This window comes from Oenanthe melanoleuca, chromosome 4, assembly GCF_029582105.1.
Source record: "Oenanthe melanoleuca isolate GR-GAL-2019-014 chromosome 4, OMel1.0, whole genome shotgun sequence".
In the NCBI taxonomy this organism is placed as follows: Eukaryota; Metazoa; Chordata; class Aves; order Passeriformes; family Muscicapidae; genus Oenanthe; species Oenanthe melanoleuca.
Genome location: NC_079337.1, coordinates 53,669,306 through 53,689,828, shown reverse-complemented (window position 1 = coordinate 53,689,828; position 20,523 = coordinate 53,669,306). Strand labels below are relative to the sequence as shown.

The window sequence follows — 20,523 nt, the reverse complement described above, 5'->3', positions numbered from 1 at the left end:
TACAGAATCCTCACCCTTTTCCTACTTAAAAACACCCTTTTGTGGCCTGTATGAAAAAATGACACATAAAGATTTAAGTTACTTTTTTATTTTTCCTTCAATTCCAACCAGGTTAAAGAAAAAGGAGAAGAAAATCCATGAACAAAACCCATATCAAACCTAAACGTCCCCTGGCACAAATTGGGACGATTTCCTCTTGTTCTGTCACTTGTGCAGGAGAAGATACTGATCCCCACCTGTCCACAGCCTCCTTTGAGACAGTGGTAGAGAGCAAAAAGGTTTTCCCTGAGCCTTTTTTCACCAGGCTATACACCCCCAGCTCCCTCAGCTGCTCCTCATCAGTTTTGTGCTCCAGACCCTTGAGCACCTCCTCTGCCCCTTGGACCCAGAACTGGACTGCACCTGAGGTGCAGCCTCACCCCATGGAAGTGCATCCTTATGGGTGAAAGTCATTTCATTCAGGGCTGCAGGTCAGTGATACCCTCAGACATCACAGCTGTGCTGCTGTCTTGGGCCCTTTTAGGGAATGATGGTGCTATTAGGGATGCATGGTAAGCTGCAGTCAGTAAAATGTCACTCAGTGCCTTCCTTCAGCTTGGCCAGCTGGAGACTGTATGGAGGATAAAGAATTGTCAGTTTTTTTCTTTGGGGCATAAGGGGTGTTCTTAAGAGCTTTAAGCTTTTCTACGAAAAGGATTATGCCAAAGCCAAATTTGAAGTGTTTCAGTTCTCTCTGAAACTGTGGGTGGTCCTTTCCTCTTTAGGAGCTACAACATGTAATTTCCTTTCCTGTTTTGTTTTCGGATTTTTGTAGTCTAAACAAAGGAGAATTATATATTAATTTAGTGGAACAGACTACTAGAGAATACTTTCCTTTTCAGAAATAATTTCTAAGACTCCAATAAAATACATGTGTGGTCCTAATACTCCTATTTTATTGCACAATTAGCATTTGCCCTGCTAGGCCACTCTAGAACAATAAAGAAGAAATGGTGAATCTCCTTAAGCAGTTATTTTCAGTAGTATCAGAGAATACAAATTGATTTAAGTACACTTTTGGAGACATTGTAGAGTGGAATTGATTTTGCAGCCCATGGATTAACTTTTCTGCCAAGACTAAGACTGGAGGTTTTGGCTTAGTCAAAACCCAAAATGTATTCCTGTTAAAAAGTAAGAGGCCTAGTACTTGTACTCTGTGCTATTTAGATTCTGCAGAAATCATCAATTGCTAATACTAAAAATTATAAATAAGTTGTGTATTATATTGCCTGGGAGGGAAGAGCCAGGGTGTTTCTCAAACAAAAGAAAAAACATTAGCACTAATTATCAGAATTTAAATTCTGGATGATTTATACTAAATGTTAAGGTTGAAGGTACTGATAAACTCTGAAGATTACCAGGCTACCAGTATTACTCTTGTGTAGTGCATTACTTTTTCTCTTCTGTTATATATGTTCTATAATGATCTCTTATCTTTAATAAATAGATAAAATGGATTAAAATATCTTCTGCTTAAATAATACAGATAATAGTATGCCAGAATAATAAGACTATACATTCTGATTCCATAACAGATTTATAAATGGATGACATTTACAAAAGCATTGAGAATGAAAGAAGCATGAATGATATAATAAAAAGGGCTATCATTAAAAAATAAGATGAAAGTGGGCAGGGGAATTCAGTCTGAATATTCTTAGGGGAAAAAAAAAGAGAAAAAAAAAAGCATTCCTTACCACGGGAATTGCTGTGACTCTAACCATTCAGAGTGGCAGTGATGATTGCCCTGTGTTGTGAAATGTGAAATATTCACTTGGGCAATGCAGCACACCGTGGCCCAGGGAGTGATCCTGCTTTAGCGTGAGAATAGGTTATGTGCCTGCTGTGTGCAGCATCTGAATCCCTGGGGACTCAGCAGAGCAAATGGAAATTGGTGATGCAGAGAGAACCTGAAATTCTGTCATCTAAATCTTTCTCATCAGTTTTGTGCTCCGCAGCATGGTACTGATCCATGCTACAGCTGATATGTACTGCCTTGGTCTCCCATCTGTAAAAGGAGGTTAATAGTAGCTTTCTCATACATGAAATTTTAATCCTCCTATGGGAAGCAGCAGCAATAATGATTTACAGAACTAATGTTTGAAATTATAATTTGTAAGTTTTATCTTCATAAGAGGAAATATATGTGCCTTAGAGACCTATTACCTACTGCTGGTATTATTGGACACCTTTTGTGTCTTCAATATGAAGAGAAATAGCTGCAATGATTGTTTTACTAAAGAACAGAAGAAAAAAACTTTGATATTAATAGGAAGCTAGCTAGTTTATTTCACAGTCAAAGAATAGTGGTATAGCAGAGTTGTTGGTTGTTTGATTTTGTTTCTTTGTTTTACTTTCTCAGAACAAGAGTTTAGACTGAATTTTTAAGTGTATATATTTTTAAACAGTTCCTTGTTCCATCATAATTGATCTGTAGATCTGCCAGAAATCTATGCCTACTAAAAGGACACGACAAGCCATTTGGGTATAAGATTATCTTCATGAATAAGTGATGCCATACTGTAACTTGTTATACAGTAACTGCATAAAGTTAAAGCCAAACATATGTCAGTATTCTAACAATTAATTGGCTAAGCCTTGCTTGCCTGATGGGAAAGGTACTTAGTTGTTTGCATATATTAATGTATTTGCTGAACATGGGATAAAAAAATGTGTTTTAATTAAAACATTTGTGTTTGTTTAGTAAGCTCATGTTACAATATGATATATTGCTGCCATGATGGAATTCCTAATAGGCTTCAGTGACTCCAGTTCACCTGATTTAATTTAAGGTTTTGATTCACCAGATACTAATTTAAAGGAACTGTCTCTCCAAGATGCTCCCCCTGCAATAACACCACTATGTTCAGTAGCATCTGTACTCTTGATGAGTTTGTACTTTGCTTTGATTTTCATTACATAGTTTCAAAAATAATTTTTATACTTACATACTTTATCCTGGTACAGTAAAACTTGTGGTTGTCAAAACATGCCTCTGAAGCATTCAGAAATGGTCTTAGAGTAAATTCCCAGTCATACTGGAACTTTGCAGTTTAGGAGTTGTATAGTGAAAAGTAAGTCTCATGAGCAGAAAAAAACCCAGAACTTTTCCATGTTTACCCAAAAAACCTAATACAGAGTAGAAAAACATATTTATTCAAATGTTGAAAGTAGAAAACTGGAATTTTAGAAGTGAAATCCAAGTCAGAGATCCATTTTAAACATGAAAAATCTAGTTTGGCATTTAATTCTCTCCTCTTTGCACTGGGAAGCCCATGGCTGTGGCAGCTTTTGCAGACAGAGGCAGCTGCCAGTGTTCATGATAATGGGAAATAACCTTTTGCCATACTTCTCTGGAGACATTTCAAGACACTCTTGAAACTTGGGGCTGTGGCTCCCTTGTCTAGTGCTGTCATGTTGCAGCATGTTCACACCTTCCATATCTCAGATTTTACTACTGGTGTTTTCAGTGCCTCCCAGTGGGACAGAGTACTTTGTTTTCCCTAAGATCAAAGCCAAGGGAATAAATAATAGCTCCTGGTTCTTGCTCTGAAATAGCTTTGAGGTTTTAGATGATGTGCCTCATTAATGTGATTGTGACTAGAGAAATATCTCAGACCTTGCAAGACCTCACAGATATCTTGGTGAAGTCCAGGATCCAGCTAGTAGCCTAAACCACAGCATATTTCACAGGCTTTTCCTGCAAGGAGCTTCTTAATGAATAGGTAGTGCATGTTTTCTCCCTGCCACCTGTATTTTTCTCAAATACAGAAATATTGTAGGAACACTGAACAGCACTGAAGAAAAAGCCAATCATAATAAAAGCAGCTGAAATGGACAGGACCGTTTGATATTCATAAATTATTGCTTGGTTACTTTTACTATTTTAGGATAAATGTCTGATTGATACTTAATGTTCCTAGAAAGAATAAAATAATCTAATTGGCCTAGGTCATAATTGTTGGTCCCTTTTAACTGAACTAACCTATTCTAAAATATGTTGGGTTTTTCTCACCACGTTTGCATTCTAAGTGAAATCACCAATGTCCCAATTAATATATTTTATTTTCAGTCAAATAATTTAAATAATTATCATTCTTTTTATATCTTTTGAATGCCCAGTAGTCTCATTATCTATGAGACTTTGCCACCTTATACAGGCATGGAGGATTTCATGCAAAATGTAGTTACCTAATGTTAAAATGATTGTTTTCCAGTAAGAGAGAAGTACATAGCAAGGCTTACTTCATTTATGTCACTAATATGTAAATAATTATCAGGATGCCAGTCACAAAATAGCGCTTTCTGAGATGTTTCTGTAAACTTGAATAAATAAACTGGTAAATATTCAGTATTTAGTTGGGCTGAGCATTTCTGCCTTTTCCTTTAAAAAAGTCAGGACACATTATTCATTCCCAGTACTCAGTATTTTACAAAGTACAGAATGGCAGTATAGATTTATTATATCACTGGTCAGATGCAGAGGGAGGTTAAACCATGGAGGAAAATAAAATTACAAGTAATTAAATTTACAAGCAGGTTTGCCATCTTCAAAAGATTTAGTATTTCAGAATGAACAACGCTTTAGCCACACAACAAAACTGTGATACAGCCTTAGCAGTTTATGATATAGATATTTTATGTGATGTTTCAATTTATATAATTAAAAATTGAGCACTCCTTTTTAAGGGTATATAGGATATTCAGCTGAGAACCATACATGGTAAATAATAAAATAACTGCAATGCAGTACTGTTTGCTTTTTTTATAGCTGAAACATTCCATCAGGATCATTAATTTCAGGTTATCTCAGGGTTTTATCTTCAGATAAGAAAGCAATACTGTATATAAGTCTTCAGGGGTTTTTTTTGAGAGCAGTTTAGTATCTTCTATTGGTATGAATTTCAAATGTTCACAAGACTCTAAGCTGTGAGGTTTTTTTCCCTGATACACCTCTACCTACTAACCAGTAAATATGATAAATATAACAGTACCATTTCCATCTTGTTCCTAGGAAGGATTCAGTAGTAACAAGGTTTTTTGGCAAGGTCTTCCTGCTATTTCCACAAGCTTAGTACATTATCATTAGCTACGTATTTTTGGAGAAAAAACATCTGCATGCACAAAATGAAGCTGTTGAGGGAGGAAGGGTGGAGCAGAGGTGTTTGGGCTTTTTTTGATTATGTTGCTTTTGTTATTACTGATTTTTTTCTTAGTTCATTGATTTGTGAAATGCAGAAATCTACATTCTTTTAGGCATCATTTCAAATTAGACAAGTTAAGTTGCTTTGTCAGAATATCCAAATTAAATCTTTAATCTTTGGAAATCGGTTTAAAAGCTGAGGCATATGTGCTTATCAGAATCCATTGCATGTAAATTGCCTTTATCCAGTTGGTTTAAAAATAAATTCTATTTTACATAAGCATGGTAATTGCAGAATCTACTTCATCATTCCGGGTCTTGGAGAATCCATAGTTGCTCTGTTTTTTATTGATGAGTTTGAATACTTGGATAGATTATGTTAATTATAAGAAGTAATTATTTAGATGCAGCATTTTTAGTTTTCAATTAAGAAACACACACCTGACCTTCAAAGAGCGAAAAAAAATAGTATGCAAGTTTTTCTAAGTTTTGCTGTAGTTGGGCTAAAATTCAGAAATTTTTGTGCATTCTCCACTCTCTATCTTCACTTATAGTGGGATTCAGCTTTGTTTGCTATAAGAATTCGGTTTTCTGTTTTTACATTTGAGGGAAGGGAGCCAGAATATTACAACTCAGAAGAATGTGTTTCATATATACATCCTAAACTTATCTAAAGCAATCCACTTTACCCAGGCTGGTTTGTGCATCTAGAGCAGCAGCAATGCTCATTTGTGCCTCCTCTAAAAAGTCTCTGTCACCTGCTGCCAGTCTAACTCACACAGGTGGATTTTGGTGCCAATCTGCTGATTATCCCCTGTACTACCTCTTAACTTGAGGAAACAAACCTGAGAGTTGTCCTTGAGAACATCTCACATTCAGAGAGACTGAAGTTACACCTGGCCCTGAGCACAGGTTTGGTGATGCTGGAGCAAGGAGGAGCAGTGGAGGACCAGGAGTGGAGGTGCTCTGACCACCACTGAATGAATAAATGAAGTCCAGAAATTTGCATTAAGGAATTTTCTTGAAAGGTCAATGTCTAAGGTACTCCCCTTCAGACTTAATAATTTGGAGTATATCTCTCTAGGAATTATATAATAGAGTCAAGAATTATAAAATAGAGTCAGCTAGAATCTGCATAAAGGTGAATTTGTCAAAACATCTCGCTAGATCATTGTACTCTATTTAAGAAAGAAATTTTCAGATAGCCTTGGCTTTTTCACTCTAGCTGTATATTTTAATCAATTCTGCTGTTCCAGTGATATTCTGGATTTTAGTGTAAGGTCTTGGGCTGTAATATTAATGGAGAATAATTTGTTCCAATGAAAATATCTTGGATTGCTGCTTTCTGGTGTGAAGCAAGTTCATACTTTCTTTTGAAAAAATACAGATCTCTTCTTATAAAAGTAGGATGTTTTGTTGTATCTTGGCTTAAATATTATTGAAATGCTTAGATATTCTTTCATTTTGAGGGGATCAATTGCCATCATAGAGCCTCTATTCAAAGGCTGCCTATTTTTGAAATGGAAGATAACAATAGTTATAAGTGCAGCAATACAATGACCAGCAGGCTAAAAAGGAGTTTTGCACCTTTCTTCACTACAGAATATTAGTTGCAAAGTCAAATCAATGTAATGTAATGGCGTGCAAAATTGGCTGGTTTTATCTACAAAATAGATTCTTTTGCCCCATTTCCCTTGAAAGTCACAATGCACCTTGTGCTTCTTGTGACCTATTTTTTGAGCAGTCTAAGAATTGCAGTGGAACAGGTTCAAAGATCAATAAAAAAGACCACACGCAGCTTCTGAGTTGGGAAATGTAGGTGTAATTTATGCAAGAAGAAAAAGTTGAATGTTTGTTTAAGCCTCTAAAGGTTTTTATAAGGAAACCTTTTTACACTGAGCAGATGAAAACTTGAAGCAATGAATAAATAATTACTAATTTTTTTTCCTGCTATAAGGAAAATAATATTTTTTATTATAAGAAGAATTTAGCAGTGTAGAAATGAACTTATGCTTTTGTTACAGAAACAGGTCCAAGTTTCCCAAACCATCTAATGCGTTGCAAAAAAATTACTTTTGGGAAACAACATTTGCCAATCTTACTTAGCTCTCCATGGTTAAATGTATGCTTTAAACAATGCCTTCTTCAACAAGGTTGGGAACCTTTGCAGTCAAGTAGTTTACATTTGAAATGAGCTGAAATTACCAGGGAACACTATACTTCAGTCTACTTGAGCTTGTGCTACATGGAAGTGGTGATGACTGTGCTGACCCAGCAGTAAATCTAGCATGCAATTAGTCTGCTGTCTTTTGCATTTGTATACACACAGACATACCTGTGCACACAGACAGCTCAGTGGATTGTCTATTGAGGCACAGTAGCTGTCACTTGTAAGCCCTTGCATTGTGCCAGAGTTTCCCACGGAAACAAAGATTTTGACCCTTGGAATTTTCTATTAGATCTTAAAAATAATTTACATTTGGCCTCAATATTGCTCATCTTTCACTTTTTAAATTATAAAAAATTGTGAATGATGATTCTCTATCGAATGCCATGAAAAGCTTAATGCACCATTACCCATTATCTCCTGTCATATATATTTATGAGTATGGCAGTGGCTTACATAGATACATACATATATCTGTGTTTTAAACTAATCATTGATCATGATACAAATCACTACTGCTAGCTTACCCACTTCACACACAATTTTTATAGAGGTAAAATGTATTAGTCAATTAAACAGAAGTGTAAATATAGATATTTGCCTTTTATGCTTATAAGGGAATTTTTTCCAGGGAAGTAGGCTGTTAAATCATGTTACCGTAACAAATGCTGAAGGCTGCTTTTTCATTCATTGCCACTGAATTTATTGTCAGAGCAGTGCAGTCATATCCCATTTCAAGATTACTTAGGTGGCTTGAAAATTAAATCACAGCTCACAAATTCTCTTTTTTCACACACGATTAATAATACTAAAATTGGGTCTAGTTTTAAGTATACTTTGCAAGATATTGCAGAGCAATTAGGTGCATGAACTATGAAAGATTTAGTAAATAGAAAGTGATTTTCCATAAATTAACAATGAATTGGATAAAACAAAATTGCTGTCAATGTATGTGAAATTCTTTTCAAAATAATTACATTGATATAAATTTTGTTAAACTTGGGCACCATGGGGTTTTATAAAGTCCTCAAATTATTTTTTGCGAGTTCATAAATCTGAAAGGGATCTTCAGGAGTGATTGCTCAGAACTGGAAATATGAGCTCATGCTAGCTTGCATTTTAGAGAAAGAATATATCAAAAGCATGACTTTTTATGTCTAATTAACTAAATGATTCTTGCTTGTTCGCTTACTCTGAGCTAGATCTCTTATTTCTATGCACAGTCTTGCAATGTTTCTCTTAAAGTTCTCTCTGATAAAGGTCCTCTAAAGTTGTCTCTAAAGCTCAAGACAGAGAAACTTTACTTCTGTTAGGAGCTGAATTGCATTTGCTTTTAGAGTGCAGATCCTGGATTGGTTTTAGCGAAATGAAATCTAGTTAACCAGAAGAAAACTGCTGTGCAAATGCACTTAAAATCCCTCTGTAGAGGCAACTATAGGCATCTGATTTGTTTGTACATTTTCCTTCAGATGCTCAAGAAAGCTTCTTCATGTAATTGTGTTCCCCATTTGTGTATAGATGGGTGCATCTTGGAAGGCTTCCAAGAGAAGATCTGATTTTGTATTTTTAATGCAGCAAGGTAGATATGCCCCCTTGCAAGACTCCAAACATTCATGTACCATGTGTGATAGGTGTATTTAGTCCAGGGTAGCAAGCTGTTGTCTGAGGTGAAATCTCCAAACTGCATGTGGTGTAGATACAGCAATAAAGACTTTAATGTATTGGTCATCTCGTATTGCACTGCATCATTAAGAGTGCAAAGCATAAATGGAAAGTTCTGGATCCTAGTTTACTTTTGGTATTTTCTTTTTTATTTTCTCTGTCTCCTCTGCTGCTATCTTCAGTTCTCCAGATTTTATTGCCAATATTGACCTGTGAAGGACAAAAATGTCTCGGGATTTCAGAAAAGTTAACGAGCTGTTTATTCATATGGATAGCAAAAGACCACTAATTTTAAAAGCATTTTAATAATATTTCTCTTTTGTAAAAGATATTAATTTCAGATAGCCTGATACAGCTGATCCTATACCTGCTGCAGAATGTATTTTAATTCCTTATTTCAAAATATATGGTGCTTGACACTGAAACAAAAAAGTCAGAAACATATTGATCTCAGATATTACACAACTTCATCGTTGTTTCTCAATATCTCACTATTTTTTCTTTTAGCTGGATTGCAGTCCTCCTTATGTAAAGCTGAACATACTATCAAATATGTATTTGGAATAGTTGAAAAGTAAAAACTGCTTTTTTTTTTTTTTTTTTTTTGCATTTATGTTGCTATTTTCTAAAGGAACTTCTCTGCAACACAAACTGTTCTGACTATTATTGCTGCTTCTTCAATTACAAATCAGTTCATGTAATAAAATAAGCTTCATTGGAAATATTGACTGAACCATAATGGCTGAAATTTTTTTTGTTATATGCAAAATTAAATATATATATATAGCATTTTTACATTTAATTTATTTTTTTTTTTCACAGTGATCTTAGTGAAAATCAGATTCAAGCAATACCAAGGAAGGCATTCCGAGGAGCAGTAGACATAAAAAATCTGTAAGTATTTTCTTCCTTCCATATATTAATGCCTTGTTTGTACAGTGCTCTTTTTTTTTGTATCAGATACCTTTTTTCTAATAACAGTTATAGCTGCTAAAGGAATATCTTCATAAAACTGGTATCATCTTTGGCAAAATACTTTAACATATCTTAAACATCCTCAGATTGCCTTATGGAAATGTAAAACATTGAAGTAGTGTCAAAGACAAGATAGCAGTATAACTATTAGTTTATAAAACCTGAGTTTAATATTTGAATGTCAGGCAATTTGAAGCATTTTATAGTTGTGTGTGGAAAAAATCATTTTGCCTTGGTTTTAAAAGTTTGCCTTTTGTGTGCTTGCATAAAAGAAAGAAAAGTCATGCTATTATCTAGTTTTGCTGACATATGTTTTTATACTTGTTTATATTATATTTTTATACTGTTTTTATTGCTCAGTTTTATTCTATTGTCTTTTCTGAAAGAGATGCTTTCCTGGAGATAATGACTTTGAAGTTGGGGCAGGTTTTGAATTCTTATGGTTTCTAAGTGTGGAAATATGTGAGTTTCAAGACAAAGCAAAGCAGTGACTTTTTGGCTTTCAGTTCAGAGTGGTATGTCAGTTTAGTGGATTGAACAAACTGAACAACCTGAAGACTGTGATGAAGTTCTGTAGTAGAAAACAATAGGTCATGTTCTCAAAAGCTATAACCCCTGCTGTAAGCTAAGGACTCATCACTTAGAAACAACCAACAAAGACAGAGGACATAGAGTAATGGGTTCCAGAAAGACTATGGAGCTTCCAGTGTGATACAACTCTAAAAAAACATAATTGCCATCTTATGTGGCATCAGTAAATACAGGGAAATTCTAGATTATAGGAGGCTTTAATGTAATTCCTGATGAAATAATTTTTATTAATTGAAGTTGCCAGTGCTAAACCAGAAAGACAAACTTTCTAGTTGTGCTGCTTTGAAAACAGGAGTGTTCTGTGGTTGTGAAGGGATGGTTTAGATTGGATATGAGGAAAAATCTCTTCACCGAAAAATTTTTTAAGCTTTGGAACAGGTAGCTGGGGGAAGAGATTGAGTCACCATAAACTGGATGTATTAAAAAATGTATAGTTGTGGCACTAAGAGACATGATTAAGCAGTGGACTTGGCAGAGTTTGGTTTACAGTTGAATTTCATGATCTTAGAGATCTTTTCCAACCTTAATGATTCTATGAGTCTGTGAAGGTGATTAACCTAAGGTCCAGGAAACAAATACTTGTATATCCTCACTAAGAATTGTCATAAACAGAGTTCCATGTTTGTTCTCGTTTCGGACATTTGTTTTAAAAATCGCCCAGTAGCTGAGCATAGTGTTAAAGATATAGCTCTTCCAAACTCATCTGTGAGGCAGGTGAAGGTACAAAGAGAAAAGAAATCTGCATTAGAGCATATGGTAATATATATATTTTTTTTAAAAAAAAGTGTAACAACATTAATTACATTAGTTTCAGTTTAAATTACTGAGCCTTCTTTTAAACACGGACTGATTGATGACCATCCAGGACAGTAGCTCTATTAAGAATGGTTAAAAAATTTCACAGAATTTGACCTGATTAAGTATTTAATGTTCCTGAATGGAGACTCACCATTCTCTCATTTCCACTAAATACCTTCCTTCTGAATCAGGACTTGGAATATTTTGGAAAACATCTTATTGTATACTTATTAATCTTTGCAGAGCAAAGGGAATGAGGTTTTAACTCAGATATTTGAAGGAAACTGGTTTCTATGAGGTTGATAACACCACTGTAACCTCCTGCAGTATGTTAGCTCTAGAGTTGCTCTTGATGTTTCTCAGAAGAAGCTGTCTGCTTTCCATAAAATGCATCCATGGGGTGTTTTCTTTCTGGACATCTTAATAACACTCACCACAAAGATTCTGTAAAAGATAAAAACAAAATGGGCAAGATATTATGAGAATTGGCAACATGGGCAGCCTGCCACACCCTTGTGGTAAAAACAATAACAAACCCTGAGAAATATTCAGTCCTCACAAATGTAATTTACATGTAATTGGAATTACCCAGTTTCCAATTTGTTATGCCTTTTGTCTTTTAACTGAGAGAAGTTTGGCTCTGTGTGTACCCTCACTTGAGGCAGTTGTAGGCAGCAATAACATCTCTCCTTTTCCATCTCTGAAGGCCAAACAAATGCAGTTTGTGCAGCCCATCCCCAAATGTCACCTGCTTCAACCCTCCCATCTTGGTGGCCCTCTTTGGACTCTGTCTCCTACTGGGGAGGCCAACACCAGGTGCCATCTCACAAGCTCAGAAATCAAAAATGTCAGAGTGTCCCTGGCATCACTCTCAGCAATCTAGCCCAGTTGTTTGTTAAGTATTAAGTTATTCAGTAAGCATGACAAAAAATGAGGGAACTTTATGTTATAGTAGTTCTCCAGATTAGAAATCCAGTATCCAGTATTTTGGCAGTTCAAATATAGAAAGTCAAAATAGCTGCAATGTGTCAAAGTCTCAATTTTTCTATTCAATGAAGTATTCTTGAATGACTTAAAGAGTAATACACTGTATGCACTACAGCTACTGATCTGGGACCTGAGAGAAATTAGAGTGTATTTCTGGAAATATAATTCTGAAAGTTACCCCTAATTTGCTAATTTTTCTGGGAGAAAAGTATTCACCAAGACATTAGATTCTTCAGTGAACACACTGGCACCCACTTTTTAAAAAAAATAAACAGAAATTATCATATAAGTGGAAATTTTTATCATATAAAAATCCAAACACAGACTTTTTTTTTAAATATACATGTTAATGAACATTTCATAATGCTACCTCTTGATATGCTACTCGCACTGGATGTGAAAGATTCTTTAAATTTTCCCAACCTCATGAATTTTGTTTGTATTTAAGAGGGTAAGAAAATGCTTTAGGTGCCCAGATTGTAAGCTTTAATGGGGTTGTGTCTGAAGCTGGTTGAATTAGGAAGAAAAGTAACAGAGTTACTAACAAATGTAAGGCACCACTGAAAGAACAATTGTGCTGTGCTCTCCTTTTTGGGTAGATTTTGGCCTTATGACTTTTCCATTTCAAGTGTGTAAAATTTAAAAAGGCTCTAATTTTCTCTTTATCTGTGTAATCAATACTTGGCAGAGGATGGAAAGGAATATACCAATATGATGGAATTGTGATGCTACATATATGCAATCTCCAATGTTGCCAAAAATAGTAGGGCACATTTTCATCATATCTCATGCCAGGATCTTGTGCTCTGTTTTTCTTGTCATGCTCTTGGCCTTTCTTTTGACTTCTCTCTTCTTTGTGTTCATTTGGTTCCACTTTTTCCCAGCAAGTGGGGGAGACTGAAGCTGTCATGCCAGGGATAAAGGCTGCAGAGCAATGTAGTAGCTTCACATATTAAATTGCCTGGGAAAATGAAGAATTAGTGAAGAGAAAGGCAGTCACCAGCATCCAGTCTAAATCTTTCCCATTATATTAAGCTTTGTCCAAAACTTAGATTGATACTACTTGTTGTTGCCCTCTTATGCTGATGTGAAATATTTAAAGCTGCCACTAAAGACATAAATTAATTTTGAATTAATCTTTTTTTGGGAATGATTTGACTTATTAAAATTTTTTAAAATTTCAATTATTAGCAATTGAAAAAAGAGATTCCTGCTGATGATGTTCTTATTTCTTCTCAGATCACGCATAAAATTCCACTGCAACTGGAAGTGTAGTTGTCTGTTCATCTGTACAAGTGCTGTTCCAAATGCATTGCTTGTCTAAGATACGCTTAAATAATCTAGAATTCAATATTTCTCATGCTTGTTCTTACTGGGGATCTCAATTGGACAGCTAGTCTATTTAGCAAGCTGCATTTCAAGGTTACATAGAAAAAGATTTTCACAGGTGTAGTGAACTATATGCTGTGTATGCTTAAGTTTTTTATTACAATAAAAAAAAGCTCTGAAGCCATGAAGGAAAAATAGTTACACTTTTCCAGCGCCTCCTAAACCTCTTGTTGCCAAGCAGGTTGGTGACCCTTTGACCTTTGAGGGAAAAAAACAATTTGTTCTTACTGATCATTAAAAGAAATAGCATGTCAGTAATATTTTTAAAGTTTTGTTTTATAGAGTTATTTCTTATTAAAGTGATAATATCTTTGAATTACATAACAGATTTTTCATTTTGTATACATCCTCCTTTTGATGACATTATACTGTTTCATTTTCATTTTTTTTAATAGTATTTTCCTCCTGTAAGATAATTCTGGGATTAACCAAGTAGAGTGCTAGAGAATTTTTAGAGGATTCAGCAGTTGAGCTATAAATCTTTTAGTTTCCAAAACTTCTAGTTTGTTCAGCAGGTGTGTGTTACTTGGATGTAAATATTAATAGTCATGGGAATGGGAAACAGGCAGTTATTTGACATTTGATAAAAGCAGGATAAATTCTATCATGATTTTTTTTACACAATTTTAAGTAATTCCTCTGAAATTATTGATTTGTCTTGAATTTGAAACTGAGAATTAAGAAATAGGAGACATAAGTTGGTTCTGTTTGAAAAAAGTAGCTCTCACACAGGACAACTAAGTGTCCTCAAACTGTGAAGAACAAGAGAGCAAAGCAGACAATTGTTTGAATTGTTCCAACTTTCTAGGAATGAGTAAAGGTGGTTTTCTCTGTCAAGAGGCAGATGACAGATTTTTCCTATATGAGAGTAGTAGTTTTTAAATGTATGCAGCATCTTCTGTTAATCATTAAATGTTTTTGTGGGATAACAAAGTGTATTTTAAGATATTTATTTATCATTATCTGGTAGACAACATATGCCAGAAAGGAAGAAAATATAAGTTAGCAACATGTTTCTACAGCATAAGATGTATCTACAAGAGCAATAAATAAAAAATATTTTAAAGTAGGCATATTATTAGTTGAATCATTTTTATTCTTACTAGTTCTTATTGCTAAGCTCACATAAACATTGACATTTGAAGCAGCAGTAGATTAATTCAGTTAGATTAGTTCATATACAAAATACCCAGCTAATGCTGCAGACACAGGTGCAAAATTAATTCTCTGTGGTGATGATGGAAGGATTTTGAATATTACAACTGTTGTTTGGTATCTTAGGAGCTTCACACACAGAACAGCACTGCTGAAGCTTTGTGAATGTTGGAGGCAGAAAAGAACAGCAACTTTACAAAAGCATGGAGAGATCCCACAGAGAAAAGACCCAAAATGGAGATGGAGCAGGCAGAAATGATAAAGACAAACTCGGAAGAGGGAAAGGATGAGAATGGGCCAGGGTTGCTGGTCATGCATGTCAGCTTTGGTTCTCAGAGTGTTCTAATAATTTGTAAAGAAGAAAAGCTCCTGGGGAGAAAAAAGCTTTCTGAAATGGAATGAAGGTTATTGGTAAACTCAATTGCTTAGTGGTGAGAAAGGTTTCGTTATGGTATTGGAGATTTTTTTATGTGTGACTTTTAAAGTCATGCTTAAAATAAACAATAGAACATAAAATTAGATATATACTTTTTAATTTCTAGTATTCTTGCTTGTGCCTTAAGACATAGGTTAATACTACTTGCTATTGAGAGCCAGTTTTATCAAAAAACACAATTACATTGCTTCAGTATATATGTTAAAAGGACATCATAAGTTAATGTTACACTGGTTGTGGAATATTGTCTAACTTTCTGTTTGGGTCATATATGCAGTGTAGGTATCCTTAACCTTTACTTTTGCCATAAATTGCTATTTAAACCAGTCACACAGTCTTCAAAATCATGTCTTTATATAGCTAAAAAAAATAAATATAGATAGATATATCACACCACTTGTTATTCATGGTGTGTGTCTAATCATTGTTGATCATGATTGTAACTGATGGAAGATAATTTAAAGAATAAAGATGGTAGCATCATTCAAAGACAGTAATTCCTAAAATTAGGGAATATTTTTCTTCTCCCATCTGCAAACTTCCCTTCCTCAAACTGAAATCAATTTTTTAGTTCAGTGCAAACAGAGTAATCTTTCTGGTAAGAAGGTTTAAATGGAAACAACTCACCCTTCACTAAGGTAGTCATCATGGTGACTCATTAAAGGAAGAAGTCCAAAAGTTTTCGGGATCACCACTGCTGCCAGTCTAGTGGAAGAAATCTGCCTTTCAGTTTGTGTAGGACAAGATTTGCTCAAGTGCTTTCTCTGCTTTAAAAGATTTTCCTTTGTGTATAGTATGGATGATTTAGAAGAAGCTGTGTCAGCACTGATTTATACATTGACAGCTAAGGATAATAAGATATGGGCAAACATACAGCTCACCCTTTTACAGATTAACCTGCAGACTGCATTAGGCAAATTTGATGGCATTAAAAGATTTTTCCAATTTGTCTGGAAACAATTTCTCTTTTGTATTGTGTCAAGGGTAACATTTCATGCTATTGTAGTAATTTAAATAGCTTTGATAAATTGTTTGAGAGGTTAGAGAATTGTACTGTGTATATATTTTACCTCTTTAAGATAAAAAGGCTATTAGCTTAATTGTTAAGTGAAATTAATTACTAAAAATTGAAGAAGCCTTAGAAAGTGGACCTAAATATTCCGACACTGCAGCACTGGTGTTGTAACATTGCACCAAAATGATTGAAGATCATATTCAGCAATATGATAGTTTGATAGACTGATAGTTTGCATTTAGCTTTCAATACAGAGAAACACAGACACTGTTACAATTATGATAATATTTTATTCCCTTGTAGTAGTAGTTCAGATGAAACAAGAACTTTATAGAAGTTGGTACATTGCATTCAGCGGTGGGTGTGATGATTTATTAATAAAGTAAAATGTTATCATAGATTCAGAAGAATCGCAGAAAATACTTTAGTAAAAGTGTCATTAGCCCTGCTCGCTAATATATAATTGAAGACAGAAGGGCAGAGATCATTTGTATTTTGTTCATTTTCTTAGTATTGTTCACACACATTTACTCATATATATTATCTGACAAGCTACCAGCTTGGAGAAGTTTTTAAAGTGAGATTTTTTTTTTTTGTCACTGCTTTGCAAGTCATGCCCTGAAATGCATAAGACATTTTAGTATTTATAGGGAAAGCTTTTATCAATAGAGAAAATGTGATTTTATATTTGCATGGTTGTTAATTTAAGCAGACATTTTTAATTGAGCTATATGTGCTGCATAAATGTTTTGAATTGAAAAGGTAATAATCATCTTCAGAGAAACGAATCTAAATTTTTCATAACTTCATACTTAAGGATTAATAATGTATGGGATGGATTGCTGAGTTTTATGTCTAGTATTCAAGTGCTCCATTACAACATACTATCTGCATATAATTGCAGACAGCACAAAGTCTGTAGAAAAGCAGATACTGAAGGTTACAGCAGAAACACGACTTTCATTTGAAGCAGAACTAAAGGAGATAAGTAAACAGGTCTGTAAACGCCTCGGACACTGTTATTTCTACATGTAGGCATATTCCAGGAGGTAATTGCTCTAAATCCCCTGCATACCCGGGGGTAACACCTCCCACCTGCTCCAGGCGTGCACACACAGGGAGAGCCCTAAAAGTGGTGTCTGTCCCTGTCCGTGCCGCGGCGGGTGGAATTAACATGCAGCTGGGCTGCTCTGATAAATGGATTCTGTTAGGTCACCGAGGGGATGCGTGTGACATTAAGTGATTTACCGTCCTTTACCTTAATGAAATTGTTTCAGCAAGATGACGCTGAGAGCTTTTAATGGATAGCTTTTCTTGATGTAATGAAATTGCATTCCTTTGGCATTTAATATAAGGTGCAGTTATTATTTACTGGAGCTTTCCCAGCGCCGCTGTTTGGCGCAGGCAGTCGAGAACAAAAAGGGATTTCTGTGGCGGCGTGCGACAGCCTGGAGCGGGCACAGCCATGGCCAGAGCCCTCTGTGCTCATGGCCTGCCTCTGCCAGCCCTTGGGGAGCCTTCCCTTGCACGAGCCGTGCCAGCCTCTCCTCACCAATGCCTTCCTAATCTCTTTACCAGGCAGCTGGATTACAACCAGATCAGCTGTATTGAGGATGGGGCGTTCAGGGCTCTGCGTGACCTGGAAGTGCTGTAAGTATTCCTCCTATCTCTTACTCGTAGCAAGGGCTCAGTGTCTGGGGAGTACTAATGTAGCAGCTTATCTGCAAGCTGCAGCCTGGTGTCAGGATGGTCTGGTGAAAAGATGTCTTAAAATAATCCACTGCGACGTACTGTAAAATGGTAAGAAGATATGGAGAGACATAAATGCTCCTTTACTCTCCAAGACAGCCATTAAACATAATAATAATAATAAAAAAAGCCATTGGCAGATACTGTAAGAAAAGAATATATTTCATTTTAAAAAGGGGGAGCATAGCAGTATAATTGAACCCAATTAATTTTTTAAATTATCCATTACTGTTGATGTGCTGAATATTTTCAGGATTGCTTTTGTTGTATACTCAACATCAGTTTGATCTTTCAGACTCAGTGAAAGAACAATATGCTATATCTATTTGACAATCTGATGTTTAGCATGTTTATGTTAATATCTTCTTTTTAAAACATTTTGAATTTTATGTGTATAAATACATTTGTATGTGTGAGAAAATAGTTTTTTTTGTCTCACAGAAGATTATTATTGCAACACTTCTTTGCATACCTTTTTTTTCACTTTTTTCAAGGAGCTATCAGTGAGGTTAAAGGCAACAAAATTATCATCTGAGAATAGTAACTGTAATGAGCAAAGTGTCTTAGTTCTCAAAGAATCTGAGGCAAAGGACACATTCCTGAAATATTTGCTCTGTCAGTCAAAATGACACATTTTATTTGGATTTTCTTCATTAAGAGAAGTGAAAGAATTTGTGTATCACTGAGTTGCTTCATATTAATTTGAATCACACCTGATAAATCACAACTTGAGCGGGGTGAGAAAGTGGGTTTTGTTGTGTTTGGGGCTTTGGGTTTTTTTTTTTAATATTCTGAAGAACAGAAGCTTCTCTGGCAATAGATAGTATCTGCCTGTCTAAGAAACCAAAGAGTGAGTAGCTGATGGTAAAAGTTTTTTTATTATTAAACACTAGCTGGTTTTACTTGTGAGTGAATGAAACTGGCAGCCAAATTTGATATTATATTTTTAATTTGCTATCATAGAATAAAAAGCTTATTGTTAACTCTCTGTTATAAAGCCATGTAAAATATATTATAGGTTCAGTACTACATCTAATTGTTAAGTTGATGATTAGTTGTCTGTCAGTAAATGTGATGTTCTCTGAGATTTTTATGTTTGGAGCTCTTATATATGAATATTTTTTCCAGTGATGGCTTAGTCTGCATATTATGGTTTGGTTTTGGTTTTTTGTTAATATGAGCCTTTTTTAAAAGTTCAAGGGCTAAATGTTTATTAAAAAAATAAATATATCAAATGTTTTCTGCATTTTTTTAATGCTTGCAATTTTAATGTTCTTAAAAGGTCATCCTTACAGTTGAGGTCAGGGATACAATTTTTACATTGACTTCAGTGAGTGGTAAAAAGATCAAAGAAACCTCTTAATATCTGCTGAGAAGCAGGTAGTTAGAATTTTTGTGAATGAATATACATGGTCTGTTAGCAATGTTCAAACATACAACTAAATGTTTGCTGTCTTGAATTATATGATAAAAGTTATGTAAAGATTCATGGCATTTTAAGAAATTGAGATAGATATTTCAAACACTACTGAAGATTTTGTGTCTAATTAAGCTTAATTTGCACTATGGCTTAAAGAATGAAAGCTGTGTCGATCAGACCAGACTGTACACACTGAGTAGCAAATAAGACTATGCATATTGTTTTCATTTGGAGTCCATTATTCTAACTAAGTGGGTATTACTTCAAACTTCAAGTTTGAGGTAAAGCTTTTAAATAGATTGTAATCCTGTTTAGTAACAGTTTGAAAAGCTTACCAAAGTAGCAAGTCTTATATCTTGGTTAAATAACTGTAGAATTTTAGAGGCTGTTAGTGTTAAAGATACGAAATAGCCTGAATATTCCTCCCCATGAATTTCTGTGAAATGTTAGTTTTCCTTTGTCTTTTTCTTTTTTTCCTTAAAATGAAATCTGCTGTATTTGGGTGACAGGCTATGAGAAATATATAATGCTGACATGTTAAAAAAAGAAAAGTATCTACAGAATGGAAAAAAAAAATCATCACAGTTTTTGTTATAGCATGTAACCCTTTGGTAAAAGTATTGAGCCAACTTTTTTTAATTAGATCTCTGTAATGAAATTAAGCATTTTTATCATTACAGAGAAATAGCTATAACACTAATTTAATTCTATATTTATCCCTTTTATCTATTCCTATATCTAACTTTCTTTACCCTGAAAAAATAAATTAATAGCTCATATACATAAAACAGCAAGGCAAATATTGAACAGCCAGTATTGGAAATTAAAATGTGTAGATTCACCTTCTCTTAAAAGCTTTAGGAATATTGGCTGATTTCTTTTCCCTTCATTGAAAAGATATGATTTTAAAATCTTGTAGGAAGTTATGCAGGAAGAACTGTGGGAGCCATCATTTACCATGTGGACATTGTAAGAAAACTCTGCCACAATTTACTGG

At 34.7% G+C, this 20,523-nt stretch overlaps 1 protein-coding gene across 5 annotated transcripts in view; it reads left to right on the top strand.

Annotated features, from left to right (window-relative positions):
* Positions 1 to 20,523, top strand: part of SLIT2 (slit guidance ligand 2) — a 247,077-nt gene that overhangs the window by 133,934 nt on the left and 92,620 nt on the right. For all 5 annotated transcript variants that reach the window (XM_056490469.1, XM_056490467.1, XM_056490466.1 and 2 more), the window contains exons 5-6: positions 9,834 to 9,905; positions 17,936 to 18,007. In XM_056490469.1, the coding sequence (XP_056346444.1) occupies positions 9,834 to 9,905; positions 17,936 to 18,007 (144 nt within the window). The remainder of the gene's footprint in view (positions 1 to 9,833; positions 9,906 to 17,935; positions 18,008 to 20,523) is intronic.